This window comes from Mus caroli, chromosome 19 (assembly GCF_900094665.2).
Source record: "Mus caroli chromosome 19, CAROLI_EIJ_v1.1, whole genome shotgun sequence".
Taxonomy (NCBI): Eukaryota; Metazoa; Chordata; class Mammalia; order Rodentia; family Muridae; genus Mus; species Mus caroli.
This window is the reverse complement of record NC_034588.1, coordinates 14,934,603-14,961,103: the sequence shown is the minus strand read 5'-3', so window position 1 is coordinate 14,961,103 and position 26,501 is coordinate 14,934,603. Positions and strand designations below refer to the sequence as shown.

Sequence of the window (26,501 nt, the reverse complement as noted above, 5' to 3'; positions counted from 1 at the left end):
GGAAGGAAGGAAGGAAGGAAGGAAGGAAGGAAGGAAGGAAGGAAGGAAGGAAGGAAGGAAGGAAGGGAGGAAGGAAGAAAACGAAAGCCATCAAGCAAGCATAGAAATTTCCAAAGAAGAGCAAAGATCACAGTTTAAAAAGAAGGAATTAAACTTCTAAAGCAGTTTCTCTAGCAAGGTGGTTAGAGTTCACACATTCACCTCTGGTGGCAGAGGTGTTGTCTGTCCTCACCCTGTCTGCATGCTTGCTAGCCTGGATGCCACTGTAGAAAACTCCCCCATGGACTTTTTCAGTCTTGTTTTGTTTGGTTTGGTTTGGTTTGGTTTGGTTTGGTTTTTGAGACAGGGCCTCACTGTATAGCCCTGGCTGACCTGGAAGTTGCTGTGTAGATCAGGCTGGCCTCGAACTCACACATCCGTCTTCCTCTGCTCCAGAGTAAAGGCATGAGCAACCATGCTCAGCTGCCCCAAGCCTTTGAAGCAGTCTCTCCACCTAGGTCTTAACAGAAGCAAAAGTTCTAGCTCTGCTTAGACCCAGGACTCTCTCTGGTTTGTTGTCTTGTGCCACCTCCCCAGACTTTCACTTTCCTTGACATTTCTCAGAGGAATTTCTTTTCAGTTGTTTATCCATTGACCACTGCAGTTCCTGGACGATCTGGTTTCTACAAAGTGCTGTACATGACGGTTACATCTGTGTGGGCCGTCTGGAGCCCCTCAACGGGTCCCTGTCCCCACTGATGGGCAGCTCCTGTGGAGAACAGCTGTTGGGAGGAGAGTGGTTTACCCAAGCTGGCTGCAGGTGCTAAGTGCTGGAGGGCACTCAGCAGTATTCAGAACTCCGGGCCAGTTTGAGCTTCGTGCCCCATTAGCCCAGAAAGCCGGCTTCCCTGGCAAGCCACTGCAGTGATTTAGTGGGTTAGAGCTACGGGTCACCAGAACTGTCCTGGGGTGAACAAATGGCCCTTTCTTGTCCTATTTCTTCCTCCTAGACCCTCCCTGCCCCTTGGCTGATTTCAGAGCATGTGGCTTACTCCAGGGAGAATCTGGAGGTCAAACAGGTCGGGGTGGGGAAGCTGCTAGGTTTAGAGTCCTTTGAAAACTCTTAGATGAGAGATCTTTCAAACACTGTGCACAAAGTTTCCAAACAAAGCCTTGTCTCACCAAATTCTTCCATCAGCCACACTTGTTAGAATTATGCACAGCTCCTCGACACACCTTGCCCCACCCCCATCTGACTTCCTTTTAGACTTAGCTTAATTGTCTTGGCTCTCTGTTCCAGTGTTTGGCCTCAGAATGAAAGCTGAAACTTTGCCTCCCTTTGTAAATTTGATTATGGAAACATATTTCTGCTTCTGATTAGATAGTCTCAAGTAGAGAGAAGTTACACTTTGTAGTCTGAAAAACCCAATAATTGTGTAAAATGTAGTAGTTATGCCTCAGTCACTTTTGTCACTGCTGTCCCTAAATGTTCAATGGGAAACTGTTGATACTGGTAGACATCATGGAATATTAATGCATTTGTGGCTTGCAGTGAAAACATTGCCTTTGTAATGGTCCTGCTGTGGTCACTAAGAATAAGCCTTTAGGTTTACACGCAGCTGGCTTTCTCTTGGCTTTGCTAATGTCTGTGTTTAAATCTAGAGAAGTAAATTTCTTCATGAAATGGGTGCAATACCAACTGCCTCACACAAGCTTGGTGCAAATATTGACTAAGCCAATGCACAGAAAACCGTTACCCCAGGGCCTGGCATGCAAGCATTTAGCAAGTGGTGCCCTGCTTATGCAGTGCCTCTCAAAACATTCAGTCAGGAGCTTTATCAAACACAGATGCCTGAGCCCTGCTCACCAGTTCTTATTCCACGGTTCTGGGGTAAGGTCTGAGAAGCCCCATTTCTAGTAAAGCCATCTGAGATTAGAGCTGCCTACCCAGAGACTATACCTCAACCTCAATTTAAAAGATCCCCCAGATTTTCTTGGTTTTGTGTTACAAAATATCTTATATATGTGGTATTGTCCTGGATGCTGTGAGAGTAACTTACAAAGATGTTTATAATGCAAAACAGAGTCCTGCAGAAAAGCCATATACTCCATAATGAAGGCAATCTTTTGCAAGAGGATTACAAAACCAGATGCGTTTGGCAGTTAATGAGAGACTCCATAATATGCTTGTTGAAACTTTACATTTAAGGGATAAATTTTTCTTTTAGATAGTCTAAGCCTCTCTAGCACCAATACCAAAACATTTCTTTTTAAAAGAATGTTTTTAAGTTATTTCGTGTGTGTACATGAACATGTGCACATGAATATAAGTGTACATAAGAGTCAGGGGTTTTGGATTCCTTGGAACTAAAGTTAAAAGTGGCTGTAAGCTGCCCAGGGTGGGTGCTAGCACCTAACTCAGGTCCTCTGGAGGAGTGGAGGTGAAGTGCTCTTAACCACTGAACCAACTGAACCAGCTCTCCAGCCCCCAAAACATTTAAGCACTTTAGGTAAGAAAAAGAAGGAACCAAATAGTATGTTTAAATACCCAATATCATAAACAGTCTATCACAGTTGAGCTCAGTGAGGGCTTGGAGCCATCAATAAGTTCCACCGTAAATTGTGAGGAAGCGCTTACGGAGTAAACAAAAAGAGAAAGGCCTCCCAAGTGCATAGGCTAATGTCAGACCAGAGTGATAAATACTGTTTGAATAGTAGACCGTGGTTCTGAAATTAAAACCATTTACAGTCTTAGAAATAATTATAACATATGGATGCCAGCACTTATAAAGTGCCTTGTTATTTAGCTGCCACACCTTCTTGGAAGCATGTTGTAGCCATGATATATTGACTAGACTCTCAAGTGAAGGGGGGGGGGAATCTTGTGCTAATTATATGAGTTATTTCCTGATGTGCTACACATAATGGCAGGCTCTTCTAACAGGCTTCATCCAAAGTAATTAGTTTGAAAACCACTCCTGAGCATAGAGCTGGGGCACCATCTTAATAAGTGGGTGCAATTTGTGCCAGTTGCACCTCTCATTTCACCAAGCCCACCATTAGGAAGTCAGTCATGACAGAACAGACTTCTCTGCAGCAGAAGTGGATCTGGACCTGGTGATGATCTACTCTGGCTTTTAGCATACTGGTTCTGTTTTATTAACATGTCGCTGGGACTGACAATGTCCATGTGTCATCTGTGTCTGCTGCTAGCACAGCACAGGTGTGCAAAGTGGACTTTAGATTTCTTTCTCAGCTGGTTAAAGGGAAGCCCCTGATTTAAAATCTCTTTAATAGAGAGCCTGGGGTTTGCATCTGAATTATTTTATGGACAAATTTATTCCCAGCAATGCCAAACTAATCTATAAGCTGCACTAACTTTTCCTGCTTAAAGAAAAGAAAGAAATGCAGTTTTGATTACAGTGTTAAAAAATGAAAATTATCAAAATATTGAATCAGAATCAGACAGTGGAATTTACAGGTCTCCATTTTAACTACTGCTCCTCATGAAGGCCCAGGTCAGACTCAAAATGCACATGTCCAGTTAACTGACACAACAGTCCTTATCTGTCTCTGTCACCATCAACTTTCAGCAGAATGTCACCTCATGTCTTGCTGCATTTTTGTTCCTCTAATCACATGACATAAATGAACATCTCACCTCTTTGAAAAGTGAAGAGACCAGAAAACCATAACCGTATATCCATAGACAAAGCAAATGCATATCTCAACTTTGAAACAGTTATTTGAATTTGATATTAGATATAGCTCTACTTGGCATTGAATCTTCGTTCCAAATAGGATCTAAAAATGATTGGCAGCAAAGGATTGATTCCAGAGATGGACAAGAAAGGATCACAGAGAAGAAACTCAGGGCCTGCCAATCCAGCCGACCACTAATTGATCCCCTGAGCAATTAAAAGTTGACTCAGATTTTGGAAACAAGATAATGGCCTCTAATGTCCTTTACAAGTTTTGATGTAAGGCTGTGAGCTAAATGTCTTGTCTAAACTGTTGGAGAACAGTTTTCATGTTCACTCTTCAAGACATATTTTGAAATAGCTTAGTGCCGTGGTGCCCTCAAATCACATAATAAGCTCAACAGAGCAGAGTTCAAGTTAGGGAAGGAGTCCTACTAACTGGTTTTTCTTCTCAATATGGTCCCTTTGATAGCCTCTGAGATAACTCCCAGTCCCTGCCTCAAAGTTGGTACCTTTCAATGACTTACAGACATCCCACTCTTAAGAGTGTAAATCAATCACCCAATGGCCCAAAAGAGTTCTTGGTGATGTCTAGATTTAAGCTCCCTTGTGCAGTGGGCCTGCTGTTTAGTGGATTGTGGGATCTCCATTAACTACATCATTGAGATTTTACTGAGAGTCAATTTCTATGGGAAAGAGCTCTTGCTTCAAAGATACCAGCAAAGAAACCAAGCACAGTATTTGATGTGGGCCCTGTTGAGATGCTAACCAGCTCTCTGCTCAAAGAGTTAAACTTCATAGGTAACTCATATAGACAAAGACAGCTTCACATGAAGGTTGGGTTTAAGAATAATTGCTAGCCATTCACTGCAATAGAGGATGTATCGAAGCATATTTACATACCCCCAAGAACTAAGCTATCCTCTAGTAAGGGGCTCCATTGACCTGTTCTTTTCAGGCTTTCTGAAATTAATTATTGACTGAGAAACAGTTGAAGAACACTGCTTGATATCCCTTTTCTTTCTTGCAAAAGCATAGGAACATATAGTAGTGATTTTACTATCCATTGCCTTTCTCAGAAATATTGCAACGTTGACCACTTAGCTACCCTCAGATCCAAATGCATGCCAGTGTACACTGCAGCTTTGGAAAACAGCTAGCATTTTGGAGGGAACTCCAAACACAGTGACAAGTTGTATTTTTCTAAATCAGGTTTCTAACATTAGTCCTGAAGGAGAAGGATGCAGTTCTTGTTGGTTTTCTGGAAATACATATTTTCTGCAGGGAAGATCTGCATAACCACTGGTGTACTTGGCAAACAAAAAGTAAGCAAGGAGAGAAGAATCTAACATGCACCTTCTAGGACTTGTATGGCTTGAATCACACAGCATGTTGGCTTTGTGTCTGGCTTCTTTGTGTCAAGCTGTGTTTGAGAAATTTGTCTGAGCATGTACCATACTTTGTTTATCTACCAGTTTATGGGGTTAACTGTAAAGAGGACTCAGAAGTTCAGAGCACTTGCTCTCCAATCAGAAAGAATAGAATTAGGATCCCAGAAACCACACATCAAGCCTAATATCCCAGCAATGCCTATAACCCCAGCTCCAAAGTATGTAGAGACAGGAGGATCACTAGGCTTTCTGACTTCCAGTATAGCTGTAAAAAATTCAAGTGCAGGCTCAGGAGGGTACCCTGCCTCAAAAGGAATAGGCAGAGAGTAATGGAAGCTAGCACAGACTTCTGCCCTCCATGTACATGCACTCTCATACAAACATGCACACACACTTACACAGACCACAAATGAAGAAATAAATCTGCCAGTTGGTGGTCATTGAAATTGATACACTTTTTAAAGAATTTTCTAAAAATTTCTGTATATGCATGTGTTCCTGTATGTATGAGTTTATGTGCACCACAGGCAGGTAGATGTCTCTAGAAGCCAGAGGAGGATCCCCTGGAACTAAAGTTAAAAGCATATGGTGCTAGGGACCTAACCTGGGTCCAGCCGTTTTACAGGTTTTTGACAATTATGCACATTCGTATGGAGCTCTTTCTGTGGGCTTATGTTTTCAGTTCAGTTGGATAAATGTCTAGAAAAAAAGGTGGTTGAAATTTATGTATAGTGTTCTTTGAACTTTATTGGAACTCTAAAGCTGTTTTCCAAAATTTGGGCACCATCTTTGCATTCCCACCCCAACCCCATATGTGCTCCCCACATCCCTGGTATGAGAGACCATCATTGCTCTCCACATTCAGCTCTTTACTATCAGTCTTGTGAATAGAGTATTAGCCTATTTTCCTGGTCTCTAAAGAACTAGCTTCTTTGTTGTAGAATAATGATGCTCTATGTGGGTCCGGCCATTGGTAATGTCTAAGACAAAAGACATGTTAGTGTGTGAACATGGATGCTGATAAATACAAGGGCTACTAATCATGCTTTCGGCTCTACTCTCAGCAGATTTTAATTAATACATACCAAAAAGAATCTCATGGTTTTTCAGGCTATTTGATCATTCCATGGAAGGGTTTAAGAACTGGGAGTTCATGACTATTCATTGCTGGGGAGAACGGGCTGCTGGGGACTGGGTCCTCGAGGTTTATGATACTCCATCTCAGCTGAGGAACTTCAAGACTCCAGGTAAGAAGTTGGTTCAAATTAACCCACTTGTGGAAGAAAATGATTAACCACATTTGAGCAAAAGAATTCTCCACAGGTGCCTTACTCTGGTTGGTTTTGTTATAACAACAATCTGATACTCTATTTCATAACGAAGAACGTCTTTAACATCACTGTTCTGGAAGTCCCGTTAGCAGCCTACTCTCTGCAGAACTCATCCACCCCTGCAGGATCCACTCACTGAGAAAGCATCATCAGTGTATTAATGGAGCTGGAACCCCCTAGCCTAACTACCTTCCAGTAAGCCCTGCCTCTTAAAGATTTCACTACCCCAACTGCACTGTGTGTCAAGCAGGCCTTTAGCACATCAACCCCTGAGGGACAAGTCACAACCATGTCCTGACAGCACCTCTGTATCAGCAGCACCATTCTGTGTGATACATTTCATACACGCTGTAAATTACCTGCACACCTTCTCGTCCTCAAGGTAGGACAGTAAATGGTATCATTTCAAAATAAGAAATAAAGAATAAACATTTAGGTGTGAATGAGAGACAAATCCCTCAGAACTGCATCTGGCCCATTTTCCGTAGTTCGTGAAAGCCAAGCTTTGTTCACTTGCATGCTTTAAGCTACGTTATAGGCACATTCGTTCACACATGAAAAAAGAGTTAGGTTTTCCTTATGCTACTTGGCTTGCTTGCTTTTTACTTTGTTTCTCAATTTTTCATTTTTCATTTCAAAAGGACGGCTGAATCAACTAATCAGGTTACTACCAAAGGGGGGAAATGGTGGTATTCTACTCTGAACAAACCCAAGAGCCAAGGGAAATGAAACTTTTGATATATATAGTATGAAAATAACGATAGCAAGGATAGTTCCCAGCCCTCTAAGATCCCATAGTACATCACATCAGCTGACCCTCCTTATGTCCATATATGTAGATTCTTTGTCATACATTAAGGAAATGCACATAGAACGGGAGATTTCATTGCCCACAATAGAGCCGCCTGGACAGTTATTTGCCTCAGAAATGAGTCAACTTACTAATAAGTATACAGCTTCCCACCCACCCGACAGTCCCAGATGTCAGCAGTGACAACCTTAGTGCTCTGTCCATTTGCAGAAGGCTCAGACCTGGGAGACATTTAGGACTTATATCCAACTCCAGCCATGTACTGACTCAGAATGGGATTGCCCAGACCATCCATAACCATAACTCCCATTCAGTGAGATGTATAAACCAGAGGTGATTCTCAAGAGAATTTGGGGATAAAGGTCAGGTTCACCAGCACTTTGCCTGTCTCTTGAAGAAGGTTATTCATTCTAGGAATCCATTTTGACCATTATGTTTTATATATCTTTCTCCTCAATTATTTGGTATATACAGCTCAATAATGCCATGTAGGCTCAAAGACACCCCCACTCCAAGCAAGGAGGCCAAAACCTATGGTGCATCCAGGAGTGAAGCTAGAGAGATGGCTTAGCAGTTAAGTAGAGTCCTGACTTTAGATCTCAATACCCACATAACAAGCTGGGTATCCTGGCACATAGCCGTAACCTCAGGAATAAACCTGTAGGCCCCACTCCAAGGAGGAGCAGAGACAGGAACATGATTGGTGTTTGATGACTGAGCAAACATTATCTCTGGTTTCAAAGATAGAACCTACACCCAAAGAGTAGGTGCAGAGTGACAGAAGACAGCACACAACACCCTCTTCTGGCAACTGATGCTGCAGTACCTACAAGTAAATAAAATACTTTTTTAAAGTTTTTTTTAACTAAAAATTGGAAATTTTGCCTTCCCCCTCAGCATGCTATCTGAATACAATAGTGGCCAGTTTTATCCAGAGAGCAAATGTTTGTTCCACAAACACAAGGTTGCTATTAAAGACAGGCACCACCACCCCCAAAGCCACAGTTCTAGCTACTTAGGTTTTTTCTTAAGTCACTTGGTTCCTAGAGCCCTCTCTTCCTTTCTTTTTACCTCCTATTCAGTGTTCCTACCATGGGATACATAACACTTAGAAGTGAGAATAGCGTGGTAAATGGATTGTGTTTCTACAGCTCCCAGCAGCTCCCAGATGACCCATCAGTATGTGTCACTCCAGGCCCTAAGGTGTCAAGTGATTCTGTAGAAACAAGTGTGGGCCATGTGGCAGTGGTATATCAAAGAGAAGTGTGGATACAGATGGCATGTTGTCTGTAGAGAACTTGAGACAATTCTAAACTCAAATTTAAAACTACCTGTGTTCTTTATCATTGACGGGTATAAGCAATTCTTCACCTGAAGGGCTCCCAGTCCAGGCTCCCATTTAGGAGCAACCATTTAGGGAGTTGCTATAAGCAAGAGTCCTTCTGCCTTGGAGGAGTTAAGAGTCTCCCCAGAGGCTCCCTTGGCATCTATGTTAAAAGCTCTCTGAAGTAGCTCAGATTTGTTTTGGCTTCTCTGTGTCTGTGTGTTCCAATTGTTCCATATCCTCAGATTCAGCCAAACCTATATCAAAAAATATTTAGGAAATGATTGCATCTATTGTACATGCACTGGCCTTTAATTCCCTAAACAATACAGCACGATAATGATTTACCTTTTAGTTGGTAGTAGGAGTAACCCAGAGATGATTTGAAGTACACAGGTAGATATCTGTACATTCTAAGCAAATTTTCCATAAGGAACTTGATCACCTATGGTTTTTCTATTCATAAATGTTGGAGCCAATTCCTCACAAATGTTGAGGGACAACTGTATTATGCAAACATTCACTTTAACCATAGTCAATACCAATCAGATATGTTATTTATATGCCTTATTGCTCAAATAAAACTATCTGGTCTTTTATAGCCTTCTTCCCATTCTTTCCTGTTAAGGTTAGTCACATCTTTGATGAAGGACTTTTCCATTTACAAATGTATTTTTCCATAATTATGTCCTTGTTTCTATCACACCAAGTTCCATGGTAGATTTCTCTGTTTGTGACTAGTGAGGGATTTCTCTAGCTGATGAAATTTTTGTTAGATGTGTAGAATTTTTCTATCCAGACATACAAAATCTAGAGGTTCCTGGTGCCACACTAAGTTTAGATTTGTGTGTTTTCCCTCCATTTAAACAATAAATGCATATTAAGTGCTTAGCTGAATGAGGCATATACCTCTAATCCCAGCTGTGAGGGACTACAGTAGGAGGATCAGAGTGAGATCAAGGCCAGCCTGGCCTGTGCATTGAAAAGAGAAGGGAGAGAGGGAAAGGAGAACTATAGACTATAGTCCCGTTGGAATGTCCTTAATAGTAGTCCCCAGACAAGAGATAATCACCTTTGAGGCAATGTTCTGAAAGAGTCCATGGGGTACATTTTTAGATCCAAATGTTTACAGGTGGTAGAGAAATGAGATGACCCGGTGTCCTTGTGTTGTGCACTCTATTAGAATTCTAGCAGAGTCCTGTGGAAAGGGTGATTTTTCCATCACTGTTACCTCAAGGTCATCAAATAGATCACCCATACCCAGTGGCCATTCTCTTCCCGCCACTAAGCAAAGTTTTCATGCATGCTGCTTAAAATTCTGACACAGGTAGCCTCCAGCTTGTAAAAAGCATGGGCTTTAGCAAAGAAAAGTTAGCCAAGAGCAAGCTGCATACAAAACAACTCTACTAGCTCAGCACATAGATCCAAAGCACTGAGCACATCCCAGAATTATCTATGGGTCTGAACTTATGGTGACTCAGCTGCAAAGCATTAGACTTGGGGCTGGCAAGATGGCTCAGTAGGTAAAGGTGTTTGCTATTAAGACCGACACCCTGAGTTCAACCGCTACAATCCCCATGGTAAAAGGAAAAAGCTATCTCCCACAAAATGTCCTTTGACTTCCGTACATGCCCATATACATTCATAGTTAATTAATTAATGAAACAAAGATGTTTTTTTATTTTTAAGAGATTATTTAAAGATCACATAAATAAAACTCATTCAGAAGAATATTAGTTTTATTATATTTTTTTAGACAAATAATGTGTGACTTTTCCTTCAGGAAGGTGAAGAATGTTCAATTCAGTTCTAAATGACGCACTTATAATAGACCAAAGAAACAATTCTACCCAGGTCTAGCTTGATGAAGCATGGAATTTATTCGGGTAACTTTCAGGAGCATGCACAAGGGGCCACCCAGAGCCCACACTGTCTATGAAAATGTTCTACAGTGATGTAGTTTATTATCCATGCCCATGAATTTATGACTCAGTGCCCATCTTGAGGAACCCAATTATTTTAATTAATTTTAAATCATTTACATTTAAGTAGCCAAGTATATCTCTTGGCTATTGTATTAGACAACACTGTTTTCAGAATCATATGTCTACAAATACTGAATACTAATTCTGGAATTAGATGGCATAAGTAATTTGGTTTTTCTTCCTAACAGATCAAAAACATCTAAAAAGCTTGAGTGATCCCTTAGTGCCTAGAACAAAGCCTCCTGCAGACAGCTAGTATCCGCTTAAATAGTTATAATTTGCAAGTCATCCCTTGATCCCGTGATCTGAAGTTGGTTTATGTCCCTGTCTTCCTATTGTGGGCGCTCAGGGAATGTGTGGCATGTGAACTGGGAAATCTTTATTTCTGCGGACAGTAGAAATGTCCATTTCTTAAGATTCCTATCAACCTTCCCACCGCTTGCTCCACTGTTGCTTGTTCTTGTTGAGAAGGACTGACTTTAGGAAGCTAAGGGGCTTAGAGAGATTTTTCTGGTCACTCTTGGTTACTGTTTCTCAAGGTAAATTGAAAGAATGGTCCTTAGTCCTCTATGGCACGTCCGTACAGCCATACTCCCCAACCAACGAGTTTCCCAAAGTGGAACGCTTCCGCTACAGTCGAGTGGAAGACCCCACAGATGACTATGGTGCTGAAGATTATGCAGGTGAGTTGGGCATAACTTAAAAAAGGTTGGGCATATTCCTGGCATGTAAACTAATATGATGTAATTGCTATAAAGTATGCTTTCAAAGATGTGGTATAATATTCATAATATTCAGCAACTATCCATGGTCTGAAATATATTCTTCCTCCTACAAATATGTGTGTATATTAGTTTACTAATAAATTCATATATTTAAATAGCTGTATATGTTGCCTACACAGTAGCCAATTCTGTGACTACAGAATGATATATTTTATCTGTAATTTGAAATACAATTTGCTTAGAATTATATACTGTTTTAAACAGGTTTGAAGAAACAGGTTTTCGGTCTTTTCATGTGTATGAGTGAAGGTTCACTAGAGGAACAGAACTTACAGAATGAATATGTATAAAACGAAAATTATATACAACAAATATAACATATGTATATAAAGAGAGAATGAAAAAGAGACCGATGGAGAGAAGTAAGGAAGAAAAGAAGAAGAAAGGGAATTTATTAGAATGGCTTATAGGCTATGGTCCAGCTATTCCAACATGACTGCCTATGAATAGAAGGTCCTAGAATCCAGTACTTGCTCAGTTCATAAGGCAGGAGTCTCAGATGGTATTCAGTATATGCTGCAATCCGGAAGAAGTAGGCTCTAAAGCCAGTGAAAGAATAGACTTGCCAACGAGAGCAAGAGCAAGCTTCTTCCTTCCATATCCTTTATAAAGGCTATCCCCAGAAAGTGTGTTTCGATAAAGGAGATTCTCCTGACCTTAAAAGTTCTGGATTACAAGTATATCCTCCAGCCCCAGAAGATCCAAACTGAAATGGTGTCTTCCTACTTCAAATGATTTTATTAAGAAAACAATCCCTCACAGGTGTCCCCAGCCACATGGGTTTTAGTTCATTGCAGATGTAGTCAATGATAACCAAGAACAGTCAGCACAGCATAGATCTCAAGTTGTTTCTTTGGGCAGAATTTTGTTCTGAGATTCCTGCTACAAAGCGGGTAATCAGTTTGAGGATGTGGAATCCTCTTGTCACACTGAATTCCCTGACAACCATTCCAGGCTACACAGGCCAGCTCCAGATGCTCACAGTACTCATTCCTGCCCACTGGGACTAGAAAGAAGAAAAGGGACAGGAAAGGAGAATACTTTTAAATGTTTATAGCTTTGGTTGCTAGTAAGCCTAAAATTATCCTCCCTGTAGTTCTCAAGATTCAGTACCACATTGCTTTACCCATTTTCTACTCCAGTTTATAGCCAGTCCCTCCTCTGTCTATAAGACTTTAGTAACTTGCAAACCTTTCCAGTATCACACAACTCCCGAAAACATACCCTAGTTATCCCTTCCCAAAGGTGATCTTTAATTTTAGTATGAGTTATTTCACAGAAAACACTAGTAGAGGATGTGGCTTTATCATATATGTGTGTGTATGTGTGTGTGTGTGCGTGTGTGTGTGTGTGTATAATTTCCATCACTTATTTGCAGAAATCTTATCTTTTAATATCAGCTAGACATCCACAAATTTTGTCTTAGTAATCTCCTTAGGTTTCTCCAATTGACTATTCCCATCTGGTTGGCTTTGCTTTGCTCTGGTGTGTATAGGGCAAGTTGAAACGAACTTTATTTTCCAAACAAATACATATAGTTGACCGAGCAGTTGCCCCTTTTATCAACTCTGATGCTTTCTTTACAATAAAGAGAGTTCTTGTATCAAGGTCTCTGGGACTCCACTATTTCTGTCATTAACATGATAATTTGTAAACCAATTTCACCTGTTGTACTGTCTTTTTCAATTTCAGTTCTATGAGGCTTTTTCTTTTTTTCTTTCCTCTTTCTCTTCCTTCTCTTCTCTCCTCCTGTCCCTCCTTGTTTTCTCTTGCTATGGTAAAATGAACGGCAACTTGGAAAGAATAGGCTTTATTTCCATTTGTAGTTTATGGCCCTCTGAGAAGGGAAGTCAGGGCAGGAACTAGAGCAGAGGCCATAGCAGAACATTCCTTTACAGGCCTGCTTTCCAGGGCTCTCTCGGCTCCTTTTCTTACCCCTCAGGCCCACCTCCCAGGGGTGGCACCGCCACAGTGGCCCCGGCACCCCCGCATCAACCAAGAAAATGCTGCATGATATGTCCATGAGCCAATCAGGTTTAGGCAAGTCCTCAACTGAGATTCCCTCTTCCCAGATAACTCTGCTAGGTCAAGTCGGCAAAACTGAAAAAGTAGCCTCCCCTCTCTTCTCTCCTCTCTTCTGTGCTGGGGGCCTGGCCCACTCTGACATGGACCCTGCCTTCAACCCCTGCAGTCGATTTTAATATTTGTCCAACATCTACTTCCAGTTTGTACAAAGATCTTTGAACTTCTGTTCTTCATAGGAAATTTCAAATGGCCAAAGTTGCATTTTGGTTTCCCATTTGAACATAACTGGAATTTACACACAGTCTCATGGGAAGACTTGTTTGTTTGTTTTTTTATTCGGCTTTCCCTATGAAACAGAACATGCCTCATTTTACTGAAATTCTTTAACGTGGTGTAATTTTCTTCTTATTGCTTGTTATACTTTCTTAACTTGGGTCTTGTTGCCCTTGTCATACAAAATATCCCATTTAGGAGCTCACTCACCCCACTGCATTGTTATCTGATATCTGAGCATGTTACTCCGTTTCTCTTAATTTGATGCTTTCAAGTCAATTTTCTAAAATTGTTTATTTACTTTTTTTTTTTCAGGCAACCAATTCTAAGGGCACCCTGCCCTTTTGAAATATGCTGTATAACATTATTTGCCAAAGCTTTGCCTAATGGAGAAGTGTTTATAAATAGAAATTTAATGTATTTTTAAACAACAAAGAAAAATAGTTTGTTCCTGTAGTTCAGAGATTCTTCTCTTGACACTGAGATAAATACGTTTAATTAAACACTTGATAAGAACATCTTAAATGTTAGGTTCTTCTCTGTAAATAGGTAGTATACTGAAGTCAGTAACATGCTTGGATAATTAAGACCAAATGAGCTAGCCAGAACTAGATTGTGTCAGATTTCGTCCCATCTTGTTTTGCTTTGAGCTTGTCATGTTACTGTTTATGTTAGAACTAGAAACCATTTTATCTTCTATGACAGGAGAAAGTGTATCCAAAGTCATAAATGGAACACAATAGTCAATAAGCTATTACTCTTTCTTGTATCACAATTTTGACAATTCAAATTCAAATTTGGTTATATTAAAATTCTGAACACAATAATCCTCCTGACTGTTTTCTGATCACATTTCTAAAACATTAATGTTGACACTTGTAAGAGAACAAAGACAATTTTATGTCATCATTATCTTGAAATTCACAACACCAGATTGCATCTGGGACATATTAAGGTTATAAAAGAAAGAGCATTACATGTAAACCTGTCATACGGAGCCCATTGGCATGTATCGCAAATACATATTTGTAGGGTATTTTTTTTAGCTTATAAAACATCATCTAGTAAACATTTTGGGGTACCTATGACTCCTTTACTGTGCAAGCATGTGCACCGGCGTGTGTGTGACCTTCCCTAGAGGCCAACCTGACTGGAGCACGGGTGACTATGTCACTGAATCTCAAAGTCTGTGATACCCACAGCTGCCTTAACTCACACAGCACAGCCATCCATCCCTCCCCTGGTATACAGTGGTAGATAGCTGAACTGTTCCAAATTGTACTAGCTGTGAAATTTAATTTGGAATTCAATTTAAGGCTCTTGGGGAAAGAGAAATAAACAGTGTTGTCAAATGACTCTCGCAATTAATCAGGAATGCCTTCAAGCCCTTAACATTTAAAATCACTTATTCCATTCAGACCACGAGGACATTTCAAATACACCATCTGCTTCCTTTAGACAGATCGAGACCAGACCTCTGGATGTTTCTTGATCCCATCTTTACAAGTTGGGCAAGCCATTGTAACTCTTTGAAAATGGGGCACTCATTGGTAACTACTACATCTTTTTCCATGTCCTTCTACCTGAGTTCTAGCATTTATGTTTGTGTGATTTCAATAAATAAAATAGAACCTTATTCTATAATGACTAAAAGAGACATTGGGAGGTTCAGCAGTAAAGCACTTTGATTAACACAAGTAGAATTCAAGCACTTCTGATTCCCTTCAGCTACATTTTTGCATATCTCAGGAAATCATTTATTGGTATTTAAAATCAAAAATTTCTGATGGGAAGGGGTTTAAAAATGATAAGCCCAAATATCTTAAAAGTTGGAGATCTGGAATAAAGAAGTAAGAGATTGTTGGAGTTCCTCGTGCCGTTAGAATGTTCTGCATCAGCCACACAGCACAACCCACCCCATTGTCATGGTTTGCTTACTATGAATTATTTCTCATATAATACTAAATAAAAGAGAACCTGAAGGCCTTCATCCAAAGTGGGGATATCTTTAATCTAGTTTGCAGGTATGAATGTATATGTTATTTTTTGTTGTTGTTGAGCAGTCCACTGACCTATGGATAGGCCACATGTTTAAATGTATCCATGTCAGAATCACCTGCTTTGTGTTCCAAGACTAGAGGCTGATAAATTTGTGCAATATACTGCAATGATATTTCATGATGGCTGTAATATTTCAGAGACACTCAGTGGCTTTAATGATCTGAAACAAGATACATAATCTGCTCTAGGTATTGAATACTAAAGTTTTATTTCTTTTTTGTCAACAATGTAACTTCTTATTTTTCAATAAATAGCATATATTTTATTGTTATGTATAGTAACCACAATCATTTTTTTCTGATTAATTGTGAGACTCACTTGACAACACTATTTATTTCTCTTTCCCCAAAAGCCTTAAATTGATTTCCAAATTAAATTTCACAGCTAGTACAATTTGGAATAGTCCATCCATCTACCACTGTATACCAGGGAAGGGATGGATTGCTGTGTTCTATGAGTTAAGGCAGCTGTGGATACCACAGTCTTTGATACACGTTCTGTGTATCAAAACTTGTGATTTTGGTAGCACAGTCATTTTACTATAGTGACCCTGTTCATTTGAATCTCAAATGCTTGCTGTCACTCCCAGAGCCCCAAGGCTACCATGCAAGCTCTGAAGACCAGGCCATACCTATAAATTATAATCTTGACTCCTTAGCAATTCATGTTTTGACTTCAGTCAAGAGTATAGTCTTGGGCTTATAGCTGTATTGGCCATCACAAAGAAATTATCGCACTTGGTGGCAAGCAACTAAAATATCTTGTTAGAGATTTCAACTTCAAGATAAAATTGGCTTACTATGATCATTTTCTTTTTCCAATTTTAAATCTCTTCTTGAAAGGTCCCTGTGACCCTGAATGCAGTGAGGTTGGATGTGACGGGCCAGGACCAGATCATTGCAGTGACTGTTTACACTACTACTACAAGCTGAAAAATAACACCAGGTAAGAGACAAGCCATGCTCTCACGTGTTCCTAAGCATAGCTCGTGTGTTCCAGCATGCTTATGGGGCCCATCACAAAGACTATGTCTAGAGAGCGCTGTATTCCAGGGTCCCCCCACAAGCTCTAAGAAAGGATGTTCCTGCTTCCAGCCCATGATGGCCCTGTCTTTTACAAAAGTAAAAGCCACACTGGTTTACACAGTAAAACTTGCCATATTTATTAGCTGCTTTTCTCATCACTGGGACAAAGCATCTGACAAAATCAACTGAAGGAAGAAAGAGGTTGTTTGTGTTCACAGTGTGAAGAGATGAGGGCCATCCTGGTCTAGGAAGCATGGTGAATGGTTCAAAGGGGTGCTGGTCACATTGTGCCCTTAGTGAAAAATCAGAGCAGTAAATGCTGCTGTTTAGGTGGCTTTTTGCTTTTGTCCTCTTCTTTAAATCTTGCCTATAGTCAGAGTAGGTCTTCCCTCACAAGTTAAACCTCCCTGCAGATACCTTCCCCGACACATCCAGAGGTAATTGGAAGTCTCTCCAGGATGGTGATGGAGATTGATCATCACAGGTCTACTTCTGGTCAACTGAATACTAATGCATGTCACTGTTAACAACAGTATTCAGACCCTCAAAGGTTCATAACCATCTTTTAAACTAAAGTGCATCACATTCTTACATCTGTAAGAGGTCCCCCCCCCAGGTTTAACAGATCTAAAACCATTGCTCAGAAGCCTAAAATCTCTGTATACCTGTTACTTATTCTTAACTGTAATCCCTTACAAAAACCAGGTCCTATACGTCTAATATACTAGGGCATGGAATTCTGTTTCAAAATGGAAGAACTGGGGTATAGCAAAGAAAGGTCAGACCAAGAACAAGAGGCCTATCACAAATACTATGTCTAGACCAATTGATACCAATTTTCTGTATTAGTTGCTTTTCTCTGACTGTGACAAAATGCCTATCAAAAGCAAATTAAAGAGCGGGTTGTTTTGACTCAAATGCACACTGAAGGGATATGGTTCATCACGGTGCTGTAGGCATGGTGGGAAAAGCATGAGGTAACTGGCCATGCTGAGTCAGCAGATCAACATTGACTCAGATCAGTGTGGGTGCTCAGCTTCCTTGGTCCTTTATCCTTTATATTCGATCTAGGACCCAAGTCCATGGCATGGTACTGCCAGCCTTCAGGGCGGGTCTTCAAGTCAGTCTCTGGAGAATACCTTCACAGATATAACCGTAGGTGCATCTCCTAGGTGATTCTAAATTGGGTCAAATTAATGCAAAATTTGTGCCAAATAACTGCAAATCCTTCTCACTTGCAGAATCCTGTTGAGATGAGACCAGTTGTGCCCTTAGTGTGCTTGTCTTCTGTAGTTCTTTTCATACGTAAAAATTATGTCTACTTACGGAATGCCACATGGTGTAGAGTGTTATACATTGTAGGATGACCAAAACTATTTAATATCTATATTCACAAACATGCTTATTGTTTTTCTTGTAATGGGAGCTTTAAAAAAAAAGATTTACTTATTTTATGTATGTCAGTACATTGGTGCTGTCTTCAGATATACCAGAAGAAGACATCAGGTCCCATTACACATGGTTTTGAGTCACCATGTGGTTGCCAGGAACTGAAGTCAAGACCTCTAGAAAAGCAGTTAATATTCTTAACTGCTGAGCCATCTCTCCAGCCCCATGAGAACATTTTAAATTGACTTTTAAAAGCAATTTTCAAGTATATAACATATTGCTGTTAACTGTAGCAACCAGGATGTACAGTATGTGTGTTGAATTTAGTCATCCTGTCTGAAGTTATGTGTGCTTTTTAGCCCATTAGTATTTGGTGCACCGTTTGTGTTTATTCTTGCTGAACATGCCATTGCATGGACCAGTTGCATACATTCTTCTCACATTCTCCAACATGCCAAACCATTCATGCTGGTCTATGTTCTTATTCCTGCATTTTAGATATTGAGATAGAGCCTATGCCTCTTACTGCCAGGATTCTGTCTATCTTTGCAGACGTGTCCTCGTGGATTCAAGTTACAAGCTAGTAATTACCCACACAAACTGTTCTAGGAACAGTACTCAGACACCTCAGCAGACACAGCCAAGGCCACATCCCTGTTAGAAGTCAGGTCCATACTAGAAGTCAGATACCTCAAGGAGATCGGTTCTCAGCTGACTTCATGATGACAGTATCTGTTACACTAACCAAAATGCCTGTTTAATTGGTGCTCAAAAACTACTTAAATAAATAAATAAATAAATAAATAAATAAAGCCCTGTCTCTAGTTATAGACGATTAAGGAAGTTGGCTTTAAAAAAAAAATAAAAAAAAGAAGGAAAGTTTCATCTGGGCCGTGGTGGCACACACATTTAATCCCAGCACTCAGGAAGCAGAGGTAGGTGGATCTCTGAATTTGAGACCAGCCTGGTCTGAAGAATGGATTCTAGGACAGCCAGAGATACACAGAGAAACCATGTATTGAAAAAAAAATAAGCAAAGAAAAAAAAAAGGAAAGTTTCTGGTGAACAAAATTATGTGTATGTGTGTCTGAGTACATGTATATGTGATTTTGTATATATACCCATATGTACATATATGATATATACATGTGTATATATTTATATATATATATGTATATATATTTATTTAGATAACAACATACCACATGTACATACAAGGCACATGACAAATTATATGCAGAAGTAGAAGGAACTCCTTATTTTAATGACATTTTTCCATAAAGTTCTGGCCCATGTTTGTTTTCCCTCGGATCAACACCGTAAACCAGCTCTTGAGATTGCAGTTCCAGTTATGATTCCTTCTGTAGAGCTAGGCCTTACCTAGAAGATCATAGACAATGAAGTACCTGCCTACTGGATGTAGTGCTAACTGTGATGTTCCTCCATCCTGCACAAGAGGAAGCTTTACCAGACAGATGTGGTCCCTTTGATTTGGTATTGGCATCCCAGTTGACAACCTTGGGACCTTGGTAATTTGGTATTGGCAACCTTAAGGCCACAGGCAGCTGTCAGCTTTTCTGTAAGAATGCCAAGCTGTGGATACGGATAAGTAACCATTTCTCTTATAATCCCACGATGCAGAATCTGTGTCTCCAGCTGCCCTCCTGGCCACTACCATGCTGACAAGAAGAGGTGCCGGAAGTGTGCCCCAAACTGCGAGTCCTGCTTCGGCAGCCATGGTGATCAGTGCCTATCCTGTAAATATGGCTACTTCCTGAATGAAGAAACTAGCAGCTGTGTTACTCAGTGCCCTGATGGATCATACGAGGATATCAGTGAGTTGTTTTTAAATGTTTTGGGTTTTTAAAAAGATACAGGTTTTCATTTGAATAACTCTATGCATGCAATCTGGTTTTGCTTAATGCCAAACAGAACCTAGACAAGTCATTAAAGAGATATTTTAGAAGGGTTTTTGTAGAGGTGCCTATAACCACCTTTAGCAGAGGACCCTCACACTCCCTCCCCCACAATGATTTGCTATTAGACTCACAACATTGGGGATATCACTGCAGTTCTATTAAAGCAGGAGGATGAAACATCAAGTCAGCCAAGGGAAACAGGGACATCTAGAGGCATCTAGAACCATGCTTCAAGACAGTTTCCCACTCAAAACACATTGAATTTCCTAGAGCTAGTTTGTAATATCATATGTGAAATAGTATATACAAGGAAACTTTAGTAGTGACTCCGTGTCCTCAGTTACCACTGTGAGCTGATCAAGTAGACACTCCCTTCCTGGCACACACCATCAACCATGCTGCTTATACAGTTTTCACAGTGATAGCTAGTCTCATCAGAGAGATGGGAACCCTCTCTAAATCCAAGTTCCCAGGAGCAAGCTGTGGGCTAACCTGATAAGGATAGCAGTGAGCTCTGGTCACTTCTCCGCATTAACCAAATGGGCTTTTGAAATTATTCAAAAATATGACTGTCCTATAAATGTAGACTAAACATGTGTCCGAGACATTTTAGTCATTAATGAGTAAATTAGCATAGTAACAAATGAAAACATGCAACAGGAGAATGGGTTGTAAGATGATCAAGTACTGTAGTGCCTATGAAAGGGGGAAAAATCATTTTATGAAGCTGGTGAGAGGGCTCAGTGGTTAAGATTGTGGGTAAGAGGGTAAGGTCCTCTAGGAGACCTCAGTGACATTCACAATAGCTCACAACCACTTGTAACTCTAATGTCAGGGGAACCAGTACCCTTTCTGGCTTCCACAGATACCTGGATACCTGCATTCCAGGCATGTACCAATACAGATAGATACATAATTATAAAGAAAGCTAATAAGTCACCAAGGAAGAAAGGAAGGAAGGATGGAAGGAAGGAAGGAAGGAAGGAAGGAAGGAAGGAAGGAAGGAAGGAAGGAAAGAAGGAAGGAAGGAAGGAAGGAAAAATGGAAGGAGAAAAATAGTCCTTTTGCTGAGTTACCGATGAAAGAAAGTTAGACACAGCAATACTGGTAGGCTTGGGGAGGGGGTGTTTGTTTCTTACACCAGAACATTACCACTTTACTAAACACCAACCCACACACTAATTAATGTGTAACTTCTCAGAGACTGTCCTTTACTGACATAATTAACAAATAGGCAAAACACAAGGTAATTAGACTTTGGTCAGACACTGCTTCAGTATGGCCCTCACAAAGCTGTGGGTATCTTTGGCTTTGTTTCTGAGTTCTAGAAAATTTGTCTCACACCACAGTCTATTCAAAAATAGGCATCTGTCTAAGTAGATCAGGCCCTCGCCCCACTTGAAGTAATGAATATGGATTTTGCTGAAGTTCTTTTTTTAAATCTTTTATTTATTTATTTACACTCCAGATTTTATTCCCCTCCCAGAAAGAAAATTTAGAAGATAAGAAGAGTCATAAGAGATCCATAGAAATGTACATCGTTTCTTAGGGAGCCTTGCATATGCTAAGGGTATGCTCCATTTCTGAGCACCCAACAGCTGTTCTTCTCTAAAGAACTGGGGAGCAGATACTTAAGATATCTGGTCACTTCCACCACTGTATAGCATTGGCTCAAGTGGTCACTGTGTCTTTCCTATTGCCTTTGTTACAGTTTCCCCCTCAAGTGAGGCCACTTACATACAGCACAGTAATCAGGCTATGATGGTGGCTAATAATAATTACTGAGAACACACAGTGGTTTATAGTTGACCTTCTCCCCTTGAAATAACTCTATTAACTTGTCAAGATAAGCTAATAGGTAGAGTTCATGCTAATCTTCACTCAAGAGTATAGAGATGCTGACCTTGCCCACTAGAAGAGCTGACATCAGAATGCAAATCTAGGGTCTGTGACTGCAGGTCCAAGGCCAGAACCTTAATGCACTTAGTGTGCTTAATGTCACGGTGGGATCTGCAGTGTAGCTGCTAGAACACTGTCAAGGACTTTGTATTTCTTGCTGAAAAATGCAGAATACCCTGTAGGTCCATATAGGAATCCATCCCCATGTAACCTTGATGAACATCCACACTTAAAGATCAAAGAGAGATGAAGCCTATAAACAATGGTTCATTTGGTTCTCTCTCTCTCTCTCTCTCTCTCTCTCTCTCTCTCTCTCTCTCTCTCTCTTTTTCTGTGCGTGTGTGTGTGTGTATGTATGTGTGTGTGTATCTCTGTCTTTCTGTCTGTGTCTGCCTATCTGTGTGTTTCTGTGTGTCTCTGTGTCTGTGTAATTATTACTTACTTGTTGAAAAAATTTAATCTCAATCAGGGGCTTCTACTCTGTCTTTGATCATTCACTTTCTGGATAAAAGACACAACCTTTATATTTATAATAAGCCTTATTCAGCACTAGAGCTGGGCAGATATTTACCCTCTATGGTATTATGTCTACTTCCCTGACAATAACCCCACAATATAATTTGTCATGTTTTATCTGGGCTCCTCTTAACTCCAATTAGCTAGCCCCCGAGGCCATGGTTTCAAGAATCTTACCCCACAGGGTTGTCATTCTCCATCTTCCTCTCTCTCCCCATCATGATTCTCTTCAGACACCAAACCCTGCCTATATCAATTCTACCCAGTTATAGGCTGTAGGCATCTTTATTCACCAATCAGAGATAACTTGTGGGGCAAGGTCACATAGCATCACTTGGATCTATGTGTAGATATTCTTGTCCCTGGGGGCAACCAGGCACTGGGGGACCAATATTTAGCATTATGGTCTATTGCAAGAGATCAAACCTGTTTTAGTCCAATAAAGGCTCTTTTTCTCTCAGATATAAATTGAATACAATTTTAACAATTATGAAAACTATAAGGTATGATGTATGTTTATAATATCCAACTTATGTTTGACAACTTAGATAAAGTATTTTATTACCTATCCTATCTTGGCGGGTTTAGAGTTGTGTGTAAATCCTTTTCTATCATAGCTTGTATAACCCTATACAAGCCCTATAACATTTTCTCAATCCTAACAATTAATTTTAGTTGTGAGACTATCTAGTCTTTAACCCCAACAGAAACCTGGGAAGGAATAAATACTACCTGAGTATGAAGAAGTACAAAGGGAACATTTTCCAAAACTATTGAAATGACAGAGGGTCTTTGCTGCCTGGTCAGTCATCCACAAATTGTCTCTAACATTGGAGCTTCCTTCTTCAGCCTTCTGGACTAAAATATGACAGAGTTTTTTTATGAAGCAGGCCTTTGACAGCTATTATGCCAGATCACTGCTTTTCATGATACAGCAGTCATGTTTCACTCTTTTTTGCAGTGTGGACATAGATTTGTTATTGACTAGGAAAACTAACAGTGTACCTACTCGAGCTATTATACTTCTACAGAACATGGATACTGTTGTTGAAATGTAATCATTTTTATATCCATTGGTAAATAATGTCCTTGCATTATGCATGAGTGAAATTTCCTGTTTTAAAAGCTAGAAAATCATGCTTTGGAAAGAGAATTGAAAGGAGTGAAAACTATAAACTTTTCAACTAAGAGTTTCTGAGATCTGACTGCATTGTGCCAAACAGGTGCATGGTGCTTCCTGCTGTAACAGTTCATGAAATCAAGTGCCTGGCCTTTACGACGCAGCTTTCCAGATGAACCTGTGACTGCAGAGCACATTAGTAAACACTGGACCGTCTCCATTCTTTTACGGAATCCAGTTGGCGGACGTATGACTGTGCTTCTTTTCTTTCCTTAACAGAGAAAAATGTCTGTGGGAAATGCAGTGAGAACTGTAAGGCATGCAATGGATTTCACAACTGCACAGAGTGCAAGGGCGGGTTAAGGTAAGAGAATGAGATCCAGCAAGCGACAGAGCATCCAGGGAGATTTGCAGAGCAAATAGAAAGGAACACAGAAGCGTCAGCACATCAACAAATAGCTCTCTTCCATCTGCCCTTGGTTTGACTCACACTGAAGCACTTCCCTGTTATTTACATTATCTCTACAATTAGATGGGGGAGAGGGGGAATGGGTTACCATCTTGGCTAAGGAAGGATTGTAATCCAAATAAATTCCCTATAAAGAAGATGATTCAGTGGGTAGAGGTATGGCTCAGCAGTTAAATAGCGCTTGCTGTTCTTGTAGAGGACATGAGGATCAATCCCCAGCAACCACATAGTGGCTCACAACTATCTGCAACTCCAGTTCTAGGAGATCCAGTACCCTCTTTTGACCTCGACAGATTCCAGACACGCATGGGCTTCACACATATGCATGCAGGTGAAACACTCAAGCACACAAAATAAATAAATCAACAATAAAATTAAAGTGATTTAAAAAAAGAAAGAAAGAAAGATGATTCAGATATAAGTGAAGATGACCATTTGAGAAGCATCCTTTTATACATTTTGATCTGCATTATGCTAGTTGAGAATGACTGGGCAGATAGTGCCTGTAAATGCTATTTAATCTGCCTGATTAAATTCTCAATGGTGGAAGTTATCCTCTTATCTTTATTATTTCTCTACACATACCCAGTCATTTGCTTATCTTAAGTACTCAGGTTCAGTTCCATTAGACTTTCTGTGGTCTGCACATAGAGTTAACACCAGGAGATGCTTTCCCCAGATTGATGACTGGCTCATTGCCAAAACTGATACTTGGTAGACTGTAAGAGAGCAATGTTGCAGCACGAACAGGGAACTTCTTTCCTGAGAAAGAGGTCAAATACTTCTATGCTGAGTCCACCACCCCATATCGGCTGGGCTCTGCCTTTATATGGAGTTAAGAGTTCTACAGTACATTCCATTTAGGTAGTGATAGGATACTGCACTCATTCTATCTTTCATCAAAAGTGAAATAGTACAGTGTAGGCAATTCCCAGACAGGCGCCCTTGACAGTCGTCGGTACTGGAATGGTATTTCCATCTTAAAGGAACAGTGTAATGGTGAGAATGTAGAAGCCTTTTCCCTCGATATATTAATCATGGCAAAGTCACTTAAATGGCAAAGTCACTTAAATGCTGTCTTACATTATTCTCATTACAAAATGCTGAGACGAACCTCCACTTTGATGAACTATGATAGCGTGATAATAGTTGTTTATTATGCCATTCGTTTATTGTAACTTATAACATTTATGTATTACTTACATCTGGTACATAATTAGTCCGTAAGAAATAAAAGACTACTGAGCTTATTTCTTTATTTCTTAGAGAACATTTTATGGAGCTAGTTAAAACAGAACACACAGCAGAAATATGGCAGCCATGTATGTAATTTTAAATGTGCCAGTAGCCACATTAAAAGTGGTAAAAAGGAATAAGGGATGTGATTTTAATAAAATATTTTACTTAAAATATATCCAAAATATATTATTACAACATGTGGCCAACATAAAAGAAATTACTAGTGAATTGCTTTAAATTCTTTATTATTTTATTAAGTCTTTGAAGTATGGTATATATAGTCTTAGCATATGTCTAAGACTCGACAATAATTTTTATGAGAAGTATCTGTATTAAGAAGTTTTTAAATCTAATAGAGAGAGCAAATTTTATAAATCTATTCTATTCCAAATGTGCCGAGGAGTTTTCCAGCAACTGAATCTTATAAAGTTTTTTTTTCAAATATGGTCATAAATTAAAATTGGATGAATATTTAAAATTCAATTTCTTCATGGCACTAGCCTCATCTCAGGGGCTCAGTAGCCAAGTGGCTAGCACAGGCCCTGACTTAGATGGTTTATACAGGAAGGGATGCAGGCTGTTCTGAGAAGGACTGTTGGGCCTCAGGATGCCTATGCTGTGGAAGCAGCTGACAGCTTCAGAGTTCAGTAACTGTGCTCTATACCCACCCCTCGCTCCATCACTTCCCACACAGTGCAGCCTCTGTCTCCTGCTGAATGGAAGCCAACCTCAGAATGCCTGTCCTTTCTTGGAGAGCCAAGGCATCTTTTCTAAAACTGTGGTACATTTTTTAAGTGGTTCTTATTTGATCCCACAAAAGGATTAATTTGATGCACTACACTTTTCTCTAGGGCTGGAGAAAGGGACGCTCTTTGTTGGCAGCAGGTCAGCAAGCTCTGAGAATGACATGTACTTTGGGGGAAGCTGTCCTTTGTCACATCAAGGCTCCTTCGTAGGTGCTTCTGACCATTTGACTTCAGAAGACCTGCAAATTGTAAAATAGAGGCTAAGAGCATACCCTTGCCTAAATACCTGAATGGAAATGATTTAAAATGCTAACAAGAGGATTTATGATTCTTTTCTTCAGCTCCTTTATTTTTGTACTTTCCGAGTGTCTTGAATGAACATCTATGTACCACATGCTGGTAATTCCCACACAGGCTAGGAAAGGGCAGCCTCAGGAACTGGAGTAACAGAACATTGGGAGGATTCTTGTGGGTGCTGGGAACCCAAAACAGGTCCTCTGCAGGAGTAGTGAG

General features: G+C 40.1%; 1 protein-coding gene across 4 annotated transcripts in view; it reads left to right on the top strand.

Annotated features, from left to right (window-relative positions):
• Pcsk5 (proprotein convertase subtilisin/kexin type 5) overlaps positions 1-26,501 on the top strand; it is a 412,773-nt gene that overhangs the window by 248,072 nt on the left and 138,200 nt on the right. For all 4 annotated transcript variants that reach the window (XM_021151578.2, XM_021151579.2, XM_029472674.1 and 1 more), the window contains exons 13-17: positions 6,182-6,318; positions 11,062-11,205; positions 16,509-16,611; positions 19,722-19,915; positions 23,814-23,898. In XM_021151578.2, coding sequence (XP_021007237.1) covers positions 6,182-6,318; positions 11,062-11,205; positions 16,509-16,611; positions 19,722-19,915; positions 23,814-23,898 — 663 coding nt within the window. The remainder of the gene's footprint in view (positions 1-6,181; positions 6,319-11,061; positions 11,206-16,508; positions 16,612-19,721; positions 19,916-23,813; positions 23,899-26,501) is intronic.